At 32.1% G+C, this 18,952-nt stretch overlaps 1 protein-coding gene and 1 pseudogene across 9 annotated transcripts; one reads left to right on the plus strand and one right to left on the minus strand.

Annotated features, from left to right (window-relative positions):
- Positions 1-1,994: 1,994 nt before the first annotated feature.
- LOC114175135 lies at positions 1,995-5,331 on the minus strand (annotated as a pseudogene).
- Positions 5,332-6,663: 1,332 nt separating this feature from the next.
- On the plus strand, positions 6,664-12,909 carry LOC114178968 (probable mediator of RNA polymerase II transcription subunit 19b). 9 transcript variants are annotated; one of them, XM_028065129.1, is made up of 5 exons: positions 6,664-6,756; positions 7,100-7,213; positions 11,494-11,780; positions 11,877-12,113; positions 12,712-12,893. In XM_028065129.1, exons 2-5 carry the CDS (start codon positions 7,183-7,185, stop codon positions 12,757-12,759), a joined length of 603 nt encoding a protein of 200 aa, XP_027920930.1. In that variant the 5' UTR covers positions 6,664-6,756; positions 7,100-7,182; the 3' UTR covers positions 12,760-12,893. The 9 variants fall into 9 exon arrangements, with proteins under 9 accessions (XP_027920930.1, XP_027920932.1, XP_027920937.1 ...); XM_028065131.1 differs by having other exon boundaries at positions 6,671-6,756; positions 7,146-7,213; XM_028065136.1 differs by having other exon boundaries at positions 6,742-6,809; positions 11,910-12,113; positions 12,712-12,909.
- Positions 12,910-18,952: the final 6,043 nt, after the last annotated feature.

The following is an 18,952-nucleotide window of genomic DNA, read 5'->3' on the forward strand; positions in this document are numbered from 1 at the left end:
GTACCTACAACTTCAAAATAAGACCACATATCTAGATCAACATTATGTATCCTATGTTCTCCCTACCCATGTAACACAACTTCTTAGGCCTAAAAAATTTACCTATATGGTGAATTGTTATAGAAAATCCAATTTCCTATAGTATCAAAAATTAATTCAAACAATATATGACAAATCCCTAATTACAATAGGTTTCAAACAATGTCAAAAATTGATTCAAACAATGTAAAAAACTCCAACCAATATATGTATCAGAACATTAAATCCTTAATTACAAATAGTTTCAATCATAAATGACACAAATATAACAACCAATATTCAAATTAACTCCAATAACATCACTAAATCCCCCCAATTTATCCTTTAAAAAATCAAAAAACTATAATAAACATACATTTATTTTCGCAAAATGAAAACCCTAGTTATCGTTGTCTCAACTCTTACACTCGCAATTGTAGTGGCACACCACCCTCTCACTAGCTGCTAGTGCGTATGAACAACAAAATACAATATCGAAGTCGCATACGTACACAACCCTCGTAGTCGCACACCACCTTCACATATGCTTCTTTTAATAATGACAAAGCTTCAATAGTTTGAAGAAACAAATTCAAACACGTGTTTTTTAAAACCTAAAAGAAAGAAATTAAAAGTACATGTTTTTTAAAACCTAAATAATCACACCTATGAAATCAAATATAGGCCACGTCATCTATCTGTTTGTCAACTCATCATAAACTTAACTTTGTTTAAAATGAGGGATCTTTTCTAATCATTTCAAAAGTCTAGGGATCATTTTTATATAAACTTTGACAGAGGGATAATTTTCAATTTTTCATATAAGTATAGGGACTAAAAACATATTTAACCCATTAAAATTTAAATAATACTTCATCACATGCGTTAGTTATAATAAGGAACATAAATCTTATAAGCAAAGAAAATATATAATGAGGCAAACCATCACCTTGTTGTGGACCCCACACTTATGCATTCTTTAACATATATGATAAACACCATAAGCAATAAGGCTCACCTGAATTTTGCCCCAATAAAATGTCATGCCACTTTAAATGCATCGTGCCTACAATTTACTATCCAACTGAGAAAACAAAAGGCTAGGGAAAAGCCCACAATGTCGTTCCTAAAATCTAAACACATGTCCAATTTCTTGGTTTTTTTGTCATTTCAAACTCGAAAATACTTTAATTAATCCTTGCTTTGCGTGTTTTTTTGTTGTTTTGGTCATTTGCAAAGGCCTATGTTATGTCCTTTCCAAGAGATGTGGAAAAACCGTTTTTGTCCATTGTTTATATTTTAAGACATGGAGATTTGAATGTATTTTTTAGTCATTTCAAATTTTTGACCCACTTCTTTGTTGCTTGCATAGTGTACAAAATCCGGATAATATAATATTACTCATCTTGGTATTGTTGTAGTCGTGAATTGGCCTGGTTTTGTTGTCTTTTACGATTTAGCCTCTATTGTACGATTTGTATCGAGTGTGTCTTCTTGGCGCAAATATTGTAAGGGTGAAACTTATAAAAGGCTTCATTTGCTATATTTTATGTTGTTTGTTGGATTTTGTTTTTAGGCTTTATTGTTGTTTTCTTTTGTATGTGTTGTATTTGTTGAATGCATGTAATGGGTGTAATTATTTGATGATTAGAGATGAAAAAAGGTAATATTCTTCCATTTGGAGCTCCATCTTCCTTAAGGCTTTTTGACTATGGGATTTGTTACTTCCTTGTAGAGGACTGAAGTAATCTTTAGGTTCAAATAAACCTCAAACTCCACGAACACAACTTGGGTACTCAGGTCTTCCAATGGACCTTGTGAGTATATCGTCCCAACTAGTGGCGGATCTTGACCAACATTGTTGGGGGAGCCCAAATAATACATCCAAAATTTATACATTTCATTATTGTCACTAACACAATAAAAATGAATACGTAACTTAGTATAACGATAACTAAAAAAGAAATCACAAATATCTAAAAGATTGCCCTTCGTTCCTTCAGATCCCTAAACTCATCAATAATTGAATCAGAACTAAAATTTTCAGCTATTTCTTTTTCAATGTAAATAATCATATTGTCGGCAAGAAATTCATCTTCCATTTTATTCCGCAATCTTGTTTTGATAATCTTCATTGCAGAAAATGATCTTTCTGTTGTAGCTGTAGAGACAAGAAGAGTTAAAATAAGACGAATTAAACGATCAATCAAGTAGAATGTCCTTGACTTTCTTGTTCTTGCCAAAGATTAACATAATTCAAGCATAGTTGATAAATTCTTCAAATCTGGATGGTTAGGAGCATCAATAATAAAATGTTGAAGTTGAAATTTTAAACTAATCTTCTCTTGCTCACTAAAATCTAAAGGATAATCTTTGTTCACAAGAGTGCATATATCCTCAATGTTAAAAGCTTTATAAGCATCCTTAGGAATTAAAGCATTGCTTAGAGTTAAAAGTTCCATTGTTTGCTCACTAAACCTGTCATTTAATTCTTGCAACTCCTTGTCCACTGTAACAAGAAATATATTCACCCTAAAATGATGTTCCATAGTCACATGATCTTTTTGATGTCGAGAACGGCCATGACGTGCAACATAAGTAGAATTAAAATCAGGAATATCAATGTCATGTTGTTCACAAAAGAATACCACACCTTTCAATAGATTTTGCCAACCATCCTCCCTCAACTTTTGAATCAAAATTTTAGTAGAACAAACCAATTGCATAACATTCAATATATCCTGAGATTGTTTCTGTAAAGCTTGGCAAAGACCATCAGTAATTCCCATAATCTCTTTCATCATGTGTAAAACTAATATGAACTCAAATGAAGACAACATATTCAATGCAGCATCAGCATCACCCCTTTGAGAATAAGTTGATCCATCAACAATAATTTTTTGAAGAACCAGACAAGATGCATTATATAGCTTCATCATACTACAAATGGAATAAAAATGCGAGCTCCAACGAGTATCACCAACTTGTTTTAAAGTGCCAATTTGATTTTTTCCTTTACCATTTTCAAGTTCACCCATTTCTAACAATTGAGTTATTCCATCTAATTCAATAGCTTGTAACTCATCATGACGTTTACTAGAGGAACACACAACATTTACAATAAAAGCCAAATTTGAAAAAAATTGATGAACTAGAATGACCTCTCTTGAAACAGCCACCAAAGCAAGTTGTAGTCTATGAGCAAAACAATGCACATAATAAGCATAAGGATTATCATTGAGAAATAATGCTTGCAACCCATTCCATTCTCCCCTCATATTACTAGCACCATCATACCCTTGACCGCGGATATTGGAAACATCAAGATTATGCCTAGAGAGAACGACACTCAATTCTTTTTTTAGAGTGGCGGTTGTTGTATCCTTAACATGCACAATATCAAAAAATCGTTCTTGTATATTACCATCCTTATCTACGAATCTCAAAACAATAACCATTTGCTCTTTTTTAGATTCATCACGTGCTTCATCAACAATTATGCAAAATTTAGAATCTCCAATTTCTTCTCGAATGTGACTTCCTACATTTGCTCTGGTGTTTCCTCGTGGCCTCTAAATGCACAAGCTTGAAATGCGAGCCAACGAATTGTGTCAATAGAGGTTTTGAGCCATAAACGATTCTTGCAGACTTGTCTGAACTTTGAATATTTATAATGTTATTAATGTGCATAGATTGATTCAACAAGTCTTCACAAGCTTTCATTGCACTGTTATGCGGTGAGCAAGGACTATCTCCAATGTGGTTGAGAAATGCACATCTTTTTCTCGCATTAACCTTTCTCCATGATCTAAAACCTTGTTTAGTAAACACATCTGATCCAAAACGACCATATGGCTTTGAACTAAATAGATAACATGTCAAACAATAAGCTCCATCATTAGCCGGGGAATACTCTAGCCAATAAGGAAACATTTTAAACTAACTAGATTGAAATCTCCTTGGATGTTTTTCCTTAGAATAAGGATAGTTTTCAAGTTGCATTTGATATAGACCCCATTTTAAATAAGCTCTTCAAATCTCATCTCTTTGACTCATTGGATATTCCCATATTTGAAGACGTTTTCCTAGATCACGTTCCAAAGAATTAATATGAAACTCCTCACCTATAATTTTTTGAACCTTAAAAGGGGGCTCCTCTGACTGAACAATTGGAACATCAGTATCATGATTCAGAATATTTGGAAGAGTTGAATTTGTCCTGTTTTCATCTTCACGGGTAGCTTCCCTTTTATCACTTTTAAAAAATGAATCTATTCTTTTATTCTTCATCAATATACCTATTTAAAAAATACTAAAAATGATTTATCATAATCTAATAAAAAATTGAGAGACATAAATACCAAAAGAAAATTCGATGATAATCAAACCACACTTAAAATTCAATTATAAAAAACACACAGTACAATCATTTTTTCTTCTATGTTGATAAAATAAAAAATTAATATAAAAGAGGCTCATTAAATAAATTATTAAACTAATATTTCACTATCAAGTGAGACAAAAGAGAATTACCTTCTTTATTTCTTCGAGGATGGAAGAGAACAGTTGAGATATGAAAGCAAAAATAATTGATCTTTTTCTCTTCAAAAACAAAAGAAAATAGGTAAGAATGGAAGATGAGAACAATTTGTAAGAAATTCAAGGCATAAACATATAAAAGTGGCTCATTAAATAAATTATTGAATTAATATTTCACTATCAAGTGAGACGAAAGAATCACCTTCTTCTTTTCTTCCTCGAGGATGGAAGAGAATAAAGGAGAAATAAGAAAAAAAAGAATAGATGTTTTTCTTTTCAGAAACAAAAGAAAACAAATGAGAACAAATAATACAAAATATCTTGATAAATCTTTTTAATCTTTATTTTTATTATATTTGATTTTATATTTTATTATTTATTAGTATTAATTATTATGTTTATAAAAGAAATGAAATATTTGATTTAATATTTATAACAAAATAAAATCAAAATACCTAATATCTATAATAAAAAAAATCAAAATATCTAACGTAAAAAAATTCCAAAAAATCTATAATAAAAAGAAATCAAAATATCTAACGTAAAAAAAAAAATTCAAAATTTTTGGGGGTGCCAAGGCACCCCCTGCACTCATAATACTCCGCCACTGATTGGGAATAAACGAACCCCAAGTCTCTTGCTCAATTAACTCATCTTGCACCATATAATATGATTTAATCATAAAACAAACCACTTCACGTGAACTTTGGTATTGGGTTTAGGGTTTAAACTTATTATATTTTCAGATATCATCTGAGTTACTTGTGATGTCATGTGCCCATCAAACTTAGTTCAAGCAGTTGTCCATATCTCGTACATAGGAGGTGCAGGTACTAGGTCAGGAGACTCAAGTCCTAAAGCCTCTACATGAGACTTTCTTAAATGTTTCTCCAATAATACATAGCCGCCTCGCGAAGCGAAAGTACGTGTGGTGCATCATTTAGTTTTTGTCTTTCCTAGGCTATTATTCTTATGTCCTATTATACATAATATACAAGCTTCTCCCTATATTTGAATCTTATTCTTACTTTTCCTTCAAGTCTATTTGGCAGCGTTCTTTTTCATCTAAGTGTAACACTCACTTACTCGTTTAGTATGTATATTTATGAGCTTCATTCTCACCCTTAAAACCCTATATATTTTATAAAGATTTACGTTACCTCCTTAGTAACTACAAAATATATGAGATATATCTTTTCCTACATTTCTAATTTTGTTTCTTACAAAATCTCTTATATATAACCAAAATCTCATACATAATAAATTTTATATCTTTTTAATAAATTTTTTTAAGAAATACCATCACATATAATATGTTTATGTTATAATAACCACTCTATATATCATTTAGAAAATCTGTTTAATATCTTTTCAATAATTATTCATCAATTTTTTTCTTAAAAAAACTTTTAAATAAAATAGATCTTTTAAATTAATAAACCATTATATCTTCTTTAATTAAATAAATAATTAATAAGAAAATATTATATCACTTATAAAAACTTTTTAAATAAATATTTTTAAAATAATTAATTATCCAATATCTATCTCTTAATACCTACCGATATCTTTTTTTTTAATTAGATAAGTAATAAATTTTTTTATTTTTTACTTAAAAAATCTATTTAAATTCGTTGATTTATTTTCATAATTGTTATAATTTTTTAAATCTTACAAAATAATGATATATAAATATTTTTATATCAAAACATAATAAAATTTAATATTTTAAATGAATAATTAATAGTTATTATTTCTCAAATTTATTTTATATGGTTAATAATAATAACTTTTATTCACAATGAAATTTAACAATAAAATTTAATGCTGTTTTACATTTTAATATTTATTTTAGATTATTAAAACATTTAATAATTTATAGAAAAGTAAAATTGAATTAATGATATTAATTATTGATATTGATAGCGGTTAACTTCTTTTCAATTTATAAATTTATTAACAATAAAAAATATATTAATTATTTAATTAATTTAATTTAATAACTTATATAAAATCATCGAATAAATATTTTAAGAAAATTAAATATTTTTTAATTCTCTGCTCTTAAAAAAATAATTAAGAAAATGAAGGAAAACAAAATTCAAGCTGAGAAAAAAAAAATAGTATCCTCCCGTGGCAACCAATAACCACACACCATCTCGAACCCTAAGACACTCTTTTTCTCTGCTTTGTTCTCAGGTATTTTTCCCTGTTCATTTCCCGAGCTTTGTTTGGCGAAGGTGTTTGATCGGGTTTACATCTGTCGCCCCTTCATTTTTAATTCACTCTGACCGTGTCAAGTTTTTAACTTTATTACATGATAATGTATTTAGGTATTGGGGTGATCCTTTTTGAGATGGAAAGACCGTTTTCTCCGATGGATGGGTTTATGTTTATTGTTTGAGATATTTGATGCATGCTTTTACATATTTCAAGATATGTCATGTATGTGTTAAATTGGGTACTGTAGTCTCCGAATTTTGTTAAGAGTGTACAATTTCAGTGCTTTGAAACTTCGTTTCTTGTCCATATTTTCTGGCAGTAACTTCCAGTAGATGGTTGATGTATTTGTTAATTATGACTGGCAGATGCACTTGAGGTGCATGTTGTGAGGTCACCCGAAAGATGGATCTTGCAGACAAAAGCTTTGGAAGGGGTAAGAACTTGACATGTAGCTTATTGATTGTTTGTTTTTCTACTTTTATTGATAATGTGGATGTGAAAAATAACTGAAAACCGGATCTTTCTGTTGTTCCTGTGATTACTTTGTTTGAATAGATGAGCTGGTAACCTGTGAAAGCATATGGTTTACTGTGGAGCATACACAGTACGCACTAATTTGCATATTCACGGAATGAAAATTAGATTTCTTTTATAATTCCTATCATACCAATGGATTTTTAAAAACAGAAGATTGGTAGTTACCAGAGTTTTCTGTGGCACAGAAAATGTTTACAGCGGAACTTTCCTGATTTCGTTGTTCACTGTTATTGGAGCCTTACGAATGGAGAATTTCGTGAGGTTTAAAGTCAGTGATATAGCAAATGGAGCTTATTGGATCTTGTGATCATGAGATGGTCATGTGTAAAATCCCTGTTGAGGGCTTGCTCTAACATTTGTAAGTTTGAATGGCCCAACATTTTTTTTTGACATTAGGTCACTGATGGCTAGATAATGATGTGTGTTCAGGCTCTATTATATATGTTAATTTATTATTTATCCTCGGTGGGTTATTTGATAAACTTGTTCCCTATTCCCACATTCGCGTTCTTATTACTACATGTATGGCCGTTTGGATGAGAGCTAATATGACTGATTGTTTTTTATTTCCTAGAGAAAACTTCAGAAATGTTCAGTTGACGGTTATGATTAAAGTTTGAATGTCTTTTCCCAGCCCTCCCCTTTCTATTTATACTCATCTTCTCAACAAATAACATCAAACTAATTTCCATATCTTTTTAAAGATTAAATAAAAATTGTTTGTTTTGACATTTTCCATTTCTTCAGGCAAGCTAACTCTCTGTTAATGATTGCAGAGAGAATAAGATTACTAATATATTATTGCACACCATTAGACATATTTTCTCTGTTCTTATATTTTTTTTTCTTTCTTGAGGAGGAGCTAAATCGTGAGTGGATATAGGCCATCTAAAAACTAGAATTAGATGTTTTGGTAAAGTGCCATAGATGTTATTTTTGTGCTGAATCTTTTGACTTGCAGATCTGTTTTAACTTGTTTTCTATAGTGTTTGACCTTGAGTATTCTCATACTATCATTAAGGATAGAAAAAAAGATTATCAAATTGGTAGGAAAAAAGTAAAAGATGTTAAAAATCCTCCCAAGGAAATCACAAAACTGAAAGGCAAGATTAATCATAAGAAATGAAAAATAAATTATTGCTAAGGTTTTGGACGTGACTCACCTCATTAAACTTCATGGTATTACCTAAAAGAAAAATTCAAGTTAATCTATAATTGAAGCTATGCTGAAGCAGCCCATGATGAATTCCTTTCATGGAAGTATATCTAAGTATTTGTGTTACTTGGTAGTTAGGACCTTTAAAGACAGGGATTTGCTATTAAACATGGTAAAATGCTACATGTTGACAACTCCAAAAATGCCTATTCTTGTGGACATTATTGGAAACCATATATTGTCGCTTGAGCATTTTCATAAGTTGTAGAGCTAGAGCTTTCTCTAGACTTTGATGGATTTGATAGGCAATAAAATAATGTTCACTCCTTTTACTCACTGATCTCCTAAAAGATGATTCAATATTTGTTAGAATAAATATTAATTGTAGGTAGAAAGTAGTTGTGTTTGGAACTACTTGATGTACCTATAAGTTGTACCTTGTTCTATACCTAGGTTCTTAGTTCAACCCTTTGATCTTTTATTTTCTCATTGTATCAAAATTCTATCATTATAAGTATGAGATCATAAGAGGGGTCTTTCAAGCCCTCTATGATATATTTTCTCTACTATTAATCTTAAGTTGGTATCAGAGTAGGATGATCTCGCTCTGCTGGTCTCTGTCTTCTCTCGCTTTTTTTTCATTATCATACACCATTCGCCACTGAGTCTTTTTCCAAAAACAGTTGCAAGTCTTAAAAGATCTAAGAGAACCCAATAATTTGGGTTCTATAGACTGCCATAGTAAGGCACAAAGCTGAAAATCAATTTTCTTTCATTGTTCAAATTGGTCAAAAGGTACATTACTTCCATCCTGTTCAAGGTGATCATGGTAACCTTGGCCAAGGAACCACATTTCAACCGAGGCAGACCATGAGATAATTCTTCCCATTCAACTTTTCAGAGGTAATGGTAGGAGTTCTAGAGAAGGAGACAATAGGTGTAGTGGACATTTTAGTTGGAGTCTGAGGAAACCAGCAGAGGCAACAAACTGGTAAATAAGAGAAGTAAAATGGAAAACCCTATTAAACGTGTTAACCATGCTGAAAAAAGACAACCAGGGACAATAATGACGATTAGGTTTGGCAAGCCCTGACAAGGAGGCGTGACGTCGCTTTGGTGAGAGGAAGGCGAAATGTGGACTTCATGCACCTAGCAACAACAAAGAGAACAGGGTGTGTGGCTGTGCATGGAGCAGAGAAAACGGTGTTCGTTGGTTGTTGCTCAAGGAGACGGTCTAGATTTGGTGGTCATCAGATAAAATTGAGATGATGACCGGTTGTGAATGACAAACGATGGCAAAAATTGTGTCTGAGAAGACTTAGGTCAGTAAATTGGGATCTACCTGCTCTAATATCAACTTAAGATTAATAAGAGACAATATATTTTTGAAGGCTTGAAACACCACTCTGATGATCTCATATTTATAATGATGGAAATTTGATATAACGGGAAGATAAAAGATCGAAAGGCTGAACTAGAAACCTAGGTACATAACTAGGTACAACTCATAGGTACAACAATAGTAGTTCCCTACACAACTACTTTCAACCCAATTTTAATACTTATTCTAGCACCTACCAATATAGGACCCAAGTGCCTAGTCCAGTTCTCTTAGATGAATCCGCTACATTGAGTTATTTTCCATTGTCACTCAATACCACGACTCCAATGATGGTGATTCGGGTTGACCAATTGCTCTCTGAAAAGGTACTTGTTCTATCCCAAACCCACATCCTATTTATAATTCTCTTAGTTATCACACGCTGTCACCTTCTTATTATTTCTTCTATCCTTAGTGTCTTCTATTACTATTCCCAAAAATTTGAATGTAGCACTTGATCATCTTGGATAGCAACAAGTCATGATAAAAGAAATGCAGGCTCTTGACTTGAATAATACATGGGAGTTTGTTTTCCTTCCACTTTGGAAAAAGGCAATTGGATGTCGATGGGTGTTTGCCATTAAAGTTGATCTCAATGGTGAAGTTGATCGTCTCAAGGCATGATTCGTTGCCAAAAGGTACACTCAGATTTATGGCCTTGATTATAGTGATACTTTTTCTCTATTGGCCAAAATTACTAGTGTTCGTCTTTTCTTTGCCAAGGCAGCTTGGTTATCACAAAGACTTGTAAGGTGAAGATTGCACCCACTTATATATTGTGAATTGGCCTTGTCTCTAGTAGATATGGGACTTCCAACAAAACATATTTGTGAATTGAAGAAAAAATGGCTACAATGGGACCAGTTGGAGTCAGTGACAAGCTGCAAAGCTAGTTCTATATCTGCCAAAAGTGCAGTGAGTGGAGCATATGAATCTCCAGCTAAAGTGGACTTTTGGAATGACGACTATTGTTGGCTGGAAACACTGTATTTCAGTTGTTGGGGATACAAGAAAAGTGAATGGCAAATACTGTAGGAGGTGTTCATTGGAGGGGTTTATTGTTTGGAGCATCATTTACCAGAACTACAAAAATGGTTGGAACCTGTAGAGCCTTCCCTAAAGATGCTCACAAAAAGATATTGAGCATTGTTTTCTTCATTGTAAGAAAAATCCATTAAAAAATCAAATGATTTTAAAGGAGCTGATGGTAACACGGCTTTATCAGAAAATGAGGTTGGGAAACAAAAGATGCACAGAGATATTAGGATTCTTGTAACTTAAATTATTTTCAGGAGAAGTGCAAGCAAGGTCTCATAAACCATCAACAACATTTTCAAGAAGAGCTTGATTTATTTTATCATTAGGTTTAACCACTTAATTGGTTCTTATAAACAAACCCAACCCTTTTGCCCCTATATTTAAAAATCATCCTTTTTAGTCCTTACAAGTATTATTTTTAATCTCTTTTAGTCTCTATGAGCTTAGATGTCACGGACTAAATCTGATTAAAAATAACACGCTAAATTAATTTATTTGGCTCTTCTGTTTCTTTTTTGCTTTTAAAAACATGCAATGGATGAATGAAAATTCATATTTCTTCAATTATATTTTGTTTAGTAAGGTTATTTCTTGGAATTAGGTAACAGAGAACTTGGAGGCACTCGTGATCTCATAAATCAATATAGACTTTGGCCTTACTATGAATTCTTTTGCAAGAAGCCACTTCCGGTGTCAATCTCCGAGACACATTATCTTCACAATGTGGTTGGTGACACAAAAGTCAGGAAAGGAGAAGGAATGGAACTGGATCAGCTCTGTCAGAACCCTCAACCAAGTGAGAAAAAAACTTCCTTAAGTCCTTTTGACTTGGATGTACTAAGTGAAGCTTTCCACATGAGGGAAATGAGTCCATTCCACCTTTCTTCTGTAAGATTTTTAATCTTTTGTCTGGCTACATTTTATCGTTATGTTCAAAAAAACTGAATAATTCAAAATCACGTTTCATTTTGTTATGACAAAAAGACATGTTATGCCAATGTGCTGTACACTGGTCAGAAGGGGCTTCTAAATGCAGTGCTCAAGTCAGAGAACCAGTCTAGAGATCATGAGAAGAAGAAAAAAAAGGTCAATGATAAGGGTGAAAACTGCAAGAAGCAGAAGCACAGACTACATCGAGTAAATAATGGAAGTTGTATAGAAAACATCAGAGTCAAACCCCATGATCCTCATCCCTTGCAGTTGAAGAACCATCAAAACAAGGTTTGTTCTTTAAGTATTGTGTCTAATGTTAAATTTTACGCTAATTTTATCGTTTACATAAATTTTACCACCTTGTTTACATGCCATGCAAGTATAACCAACAAATGAAAAGGTCTGGTGTTCTATAATATTAAAATTTGATTACAACATAATCTATTTTGAACTACTTACATCTATTATCCTTGATTAATTGAGATTCTATTTTCAATGACTATTTTTACTTTTGATCTCGAATTTCAGTGGAAGACTTTAGGTAAAAAAAAGGGTTATTTTTTAATTTGATTTGTAGAACGAATTGATATTAACTAATTTCATTCATTGGCTTAAAAATTTGTTAATTTAGCTTATGTTTGAGTTTAAAGCGAGTAGTACATTTCATACTATCTCTTTGAATGTGAAAAGTGATTAGTTATTTCTCCAAGCCACGTTATGACTGATATTGGTTACTATTTGTATTATTAATATATTATTGAGGTTACCATTTCTAATGGTTACTTGTTTCGTGTTTTGTTCTTTTCAAGTCTTGAAGTAGTAAATGCTGTTTATATGCAGAGACTTAAATTGCACTAAAATCTAATATTATCTTTATTTAACTCAGAAAAGGAAGACAGATTCAAGCAAAGATCCTTCTGCATCCAAGAGATAACAATACTATAAAGAGAAGCAGAATTTGACTGTTTTTTCTGTGAAACATGTGATCAATTCAGAAGCTGACAGTAAAACTCTATTTTGTCACATTTAACATTTTCTGTTCTCTTCTTCATGCTTTAATTTCAACTATGGGTCGTTCTGTGCATAGAATAGTTAGGGATGTCAAAATATGGGACACTTTGGCAAGTCTCACCTAGTTTGATGGTCCTTTAAAAAAAATTAAAAATTAAAAATTATATTATTTTAAGGATATAAATATGCAATGATATTACAATTTAGATTATTGATACTTATAAATTAAATTTTAATTATTAATCACAAGAGTAGTTTAGTATGTAAATATAATAATTATTTTAATTTATTTATTAGAGATATTAGTTAATCAATTTAAAGCTTAGAAATATATATAGGTAAATAAATTTTAAAATTAAAATATTAAAAAAATTGATATAAACTAAACTTAAAAGACAAATAATTAGTTATTATATTTACTTAATTAGAGATTATTTTATAAACCAAGTCATTGGTATCTAAACCTAGGTTTGTTCCTCTTTTATGGATAAATTAAGTAAAAACTAATCAAATTGACTTCCATTTGTCATCCTTAGGTATAATAGGTATAAAAGTTTTATAATAGAAGGGTTCGTAGCAATGGATAGTCGATCAGCGATTGCTTCTTGCATTTCACAACTACAAACCTAGGGGTGTTAAAGGGGTCTGATCCGATGAGTCAGCTCACCAGTCCCACATGAAAAGGGAGGGATAAACCTAGAGTTTATAACACATGAACCCGTTGTAGCTCGATCTGTTTGTGCTGGTGACCTAACAAGTTCTAGGTCGGGTTATTGTGGGCTAACCTTCAACCCTTTACTATAGGATTGTGTATTGTATTGTTGGTTGATTTGATGCATATAACCCGTTATATCATTCATATTTTTTTCTTTCTCTGTGGGTGTCATTGTGAAAGGGTAGAAACAAACTTTTCTCTTTCATTGTCCTTTTCCTTTCTCAAGCATCTCATCTTCTCTTCTTCAACAACCACATCTCTTATTCAACGAAGCCCATAGTCCATGTTCATCTTCTTCGTTTCTCTTTGACAACCTCCAACGAAGGTAGGGAGGTGATGTCATTGTTCCTCTTTTGTTCTTGAACCTTCTCTTCATCATGTTCCACCATCAAATTCACTACTGACAGGCTCATAGGGTAGATAGGAACGTCGGCGAAGCTTTGATTTCGTTACTCCGATTTCGTTACTCCTCATTCTGTTCGTTATCAGGGTTTCTTGAGTTGGGGTTTGAGGGTTTTTCGATTGGGTTTTTTGATTTGGTTGTGAATGGGGATTTTTGATATGTTTTTTATTTGAGTTTCTCAATCTGAGTGGTGATTTTGTGGTTGGGGTTTTTTGTAGATCTGGGTGTGATGAGTTTTTGCGTTTGGGTTGTTGATGGAGAAAGGTTCTCATTGTAAAGATGAAGATGGTGGATCTCTTGATCTGGTGAAGAAGAATAAAAACACAATAAAAATGAAGAAATAACGGCTAGCCCACCAACCCATCTAACCCACCCAGTGGTGGGAATGATTCAATTTTGTCACCTTTTTTTTGATGTCGGACTGACCTAATCCAACTCAAATTTGACTGATTAAAAGTGGGTCAGACTTAAATGGGTTGGATCGACCTGTTTTGAAAACCTTACCCAACACTGTTATTGTTACCAAATCACTATTTTAGAGGAAGGAAAGACAAATGTTAAACTCATTTAAGAAAGCTTTTAAAAGAAAATATTTGAAGTGTTTTAGAAAGTTTTTTCAGAATCTCAAGGAGAGTATTTTGAAATTTTTGTTTTAGAAAGTATTATATGCGTTCCGGAAAGTTTGTTTTAAAATGTATTTTGAAAACCTTATTTCTAAATGTTCTTTTTTCTATGTAGTTTGAAAATTTTATTTCAAAAATCTTGTTCTGAAAATTTTGTTTTGGAAGATGTTTGTTTTGAGAATGTTATTTCGAAAATTATAAAAATTATGTTCTATAAGTTTATTCCAAAATTAATAATCGGGAAATTGTCAATTTTATAAATTTATGGGTGCCAGAAGCATTTGCCTAGTCAGATTTAAGTGAAAAGGTCAATTTTAAGTGAAAAGTGCAGTGATAATCCTTATTAATGATTGAGTTTGTTTATTAAATTAAGGTTAAATTACTCTTTTGGTTCATTTATTTGCTATTAAATTTTATTTTGATCTTCAAGTTTTTCGTTGTTTCAATTTGGTCATTATTTTTTTAAAAATGACTCAATTTAGTCTTCACCGTTAACTTTAAGCGATATTAAGTCAATGCCACGTGTCAATTTCTGGTTTTTTTGAATTTTTTTAAATTTTTAAAAATTTTTTTTGACACGTGTCACTTCATAGTTGTGCCACGTGTCAAAGTGACTCAATTTGGTCCCTATATTTGTTTTTAGTTTCAATTTAGTACCAATTTTTGTAAAAATGAAGCAATATTGTCCTCCTTAGATTGAGACTCAATTTAATCTTTGTATACAACTTATGATGATATTCTTAATAAAATTGACGTTTTTATTAAATATTTGTAGAAATATTTTTAAATAAGTTTTTCTTTTTAGTTTTATTATTAAAAGTTAAACCCCAAACGTAGGTTCAAAAGTTAACAATTTTGTCATCATATATAAAGGCATCAAGTGTATCATATTATACAAACTTAGTAAAAATTAAAAATCAAATAACTTGTCACATATAAGTTTAGGAACTAAATTTTAAGTTCAAAACAAAATCAAAGTCTAATGTTTTGTGTAGAATTTAAAGTTAATTTAAAATATTTAATAAAAACATTAATTTTAATAAGAATATTATCATAAAATTTATAAAAAAGTAAATTTAGTGTCAATTTAAGGAAAAACAATATCCTTCATTTTTACAAAAATTGGGAATAAATTGAAACTAAAAACAAATATAGGGACCAAATTGAGTCACTTTGACACGTGGCATAACTGTGAAGTGACACGTGTAAAAAATAAAAAAATTAAAAAAAATTTAAAAAATTTAAAAAAATAAGAAAAACCAGAAATTGACACGTGACGTTGACTTTAACACCATTTGGTCAAAGTTAACGGTGAGGACCAAATTGAGTCATTTTTAAGAAAATGAGGACCAAATTGAGACAACGAAAAACTTGAGGATCACAATGAAATTTCATGATAAATAGAGAAACAAAAAGATAATTTAACCTTAAATTAAAGTATGCTCAATTTTATTTTTATCATAGTGTTCATGACAGTGTAGGAAGTTTTAGTAACTGAATTGATAACGTAAATACATTCTAAATTTGATAGATCATTACATTCGTAAAATGATTAATTTGACTATTCTTATTACCACCAATAAAATAAGTATAAATAAGTGGTGTATGTGTATTGTTATTTTTGTTATAATTCATTGGATAAAGTTGTGTCGTAGTTTTTATTTTATTTTATGATGATGTAAAGGAAGTTTGATATCAATTTTCTTTTATGATAATGTAAAAAGAGTTTGATAAGTTATAAATTTGGTAGATTATATTAAGAAAATTTATTACAGGAAGTTTGAATGTTAAATATGAAATATATCATTCTTTCAATGGTTAAATATGAAATATGTACCTTAGCATGCAAAAAGTTCCATTTTCAGTGTTAATATACGGAACATCTCCTTCAAGTGATAACATAAGGTTTCGACAACAAAAATGAAGTTTGATTACACATTTGCCTAAACATTCAATAAATAAAGCAAAAGGAAGAAATTGTGGTTAGAGAATAGAGTTATTTCACATGAATTTAAGTGAAATAATTACGTGTTCAAATCCTAACATTTATACTATATATAATGTAAATCATACATTATACATTATACCGAAGGAATAAGAAAATCCTATAGGTTGTTCAAGATTTCTACAGAAAAGGGCTTTATATCAAAGGGATGCAATGCATCTTTCACCATTTTAGTCCCTAAATATGAGAATCTTACTAGCTTAGCTTAAATGATTATAGACCAATTTCTTTAATAGGATGTATGTATAAGACAAAATAAAAAACCCTAATTAATAGATTGAAGAAGGTCATATATAAAGTAATTGATAGGTCTTAATATGCATTTATATCAGGGAGAGAATTGCTCGATAACATACTTATATAGCTAGTGAGGTGGTGGAAGAGATAAAGCGAAAAAAGAAAAGTAAGGGTATAATGAAGATAGATTATGAGAAGGCATGTGATTCCATAAGTTGGGAGTTTCTCTATTGTATGATGGAGAAATTAGGTTTTTGTAGGCAGTGGATAAGTTGGATTAAGGAGTGCCCAAAATCCTTAAACCAGTCATAACCCCCCTCATTCTGCACTTTTCAGAAAAACTGTTCCTTGCTCACTTCCTTGTTCCCTCAACAAAGCTCTGTTAGGGTTTGGATCTCAAACGTTTTCAAGCTAAGCTCAACTCCACTCGCACCTCACGTAAGTTGTTTCTCAACCATACCTTTCTCTTTTCTAGTTCTGTTGTCATGATTCTAACTAGGGTTTACCTTGGTAACCCGTTTTGAATCTATTCCACTATTTTTCCAGCTTGTGAATCTGCTTCGGGAGCTGTTGTGCACATTTGCTTAGGTGTCAGGGTGTTCTGTTAGCATTTTCTAGGTAAGAGAAACTAGGGTTTGTTTGTATTTTCTGAATATTGTGTATTCTAGCTTTGCTTCGTGTTTACATATGGCTTGTGTGCTACTGTGGTTACGTAGAAAACCTCGATGTGTTGTTGGGATTGAATGGATGGCTGATGTAGGAGTGAATAGTGGCGAGAACTGATATTCTCGCCCAAGCGAGCTTGTCTCGCTTAGGCAAGAATAGCAGAAGCTGACTTAGGTTCCTACTCGAGCTCTCGCTCAGGCGAGAGGAGCTCGCCTAAGCGACAACTCGTGGGAGCCTGATGTGTTTTGCTACAGTTGTAGCTCAAGCGAGAGACCTCACCTTTGGGCGAAGAGCAGACTCGCTCAAGTGAGGAGGTCTCGCCCAAGCAAGAACTCCCAAACCCTGTTGTGCGTTCTGCTGGCAGTCTCGCCTAAGCGAGGACCTGTAGCTTGAGCGAAAGACCTCTTTCGCTTGAGCGAGGGTCAATAGCTTGAGCGAGACTAGTGCAACAATTTGTGTTCTTTTCCATGTTTTTGGTTGTTGGTTGTATGGTTGGTTGGAGTACCTTATTTAAAGTATGAAGTATATGAATATGCATGTAATATCTGATGTATGGTGCCACATATATTGTATGAGATTAAGTGGGGATGAAATGTTGCTATGTTGAACATGAAATGGAAAGTATAAATTTGTTGGATGATTGGTTATATATATTGGCATGAGATTGGTATGCATGATAATTTTATGCTGGTTAGTGAGACATGATTTTGGTATGGTTTAGGACGTAATTCCATGAATCTCTAGGAGAGATCTCATGGTGGTGCCTCATGGTCAGGATGTAATTCCATGACCCTTTTTGGTGGGAGCTCATGGTGGTGCCTCATGGTTAGGACGTAATTCCACGAAGGTTTCGTGGTGGTGCCTCATTATATAATTTAGTAAGGATTCAAGTAAGGATTACATCCTGAAACTCTAAAGAGTCAGTTAGTCTCACGTAGAGCGTATTGACTCAAGTGGTGAGAGTAGCATGGCCCTAGTCTTTGGCAGGATAATGGCCTTAGATGTTTGAAGGCTAACCTTGTGGGTGGTAGGGTGAAACCCATTGGCAATGGCTCTGCAGAGTAGTAGAGGCCACCACAAGTGCAAACGTCCAGTGAATCCGACTGATTATATGTATCCGGATAATTGATTCTTAGAGTCTTGATTGCTGTTCATCACATGCTTGGTTGATTTATGTATTCTTGACTTTTAAGTTGTATGCTCAATTGTATGGTAAACCTTTTTCACTCTAGCTTACACTTTTTGTTTGTTTGTGTGTTCTATGTGTGGTTTTCTCCTTTTTGCGATGATCATCAATTTATTGATGTGAGCAGATGTGGTAACTCCTCGTGGTCATCAGGGTGATGGAAATTCCGCTGCGTAGTTATTCTTGGGTTGGACTCCCTACTCCGAGTATTCTTTAAGGCCGAGACCTATGTACTACCTTGTATTTTGGATACTGTTCAACTTTTATCTTGTTTTTGTGTT

Source organism: Vigna unguiculata, chromosome 3 (assembly GCF_004118075.2).
Source record: "Vigna unguiculata cultivar IT97K-499-35 chromosome 3, ASM411807v1, whole genome shotgun sequence".
Lineage (NCBI taxonomy): Eukaryota > Viridiplantae > Streptophyta > Magnoliopsida > Fabales > Fabaceae > Vigna > Vigna unguiculata.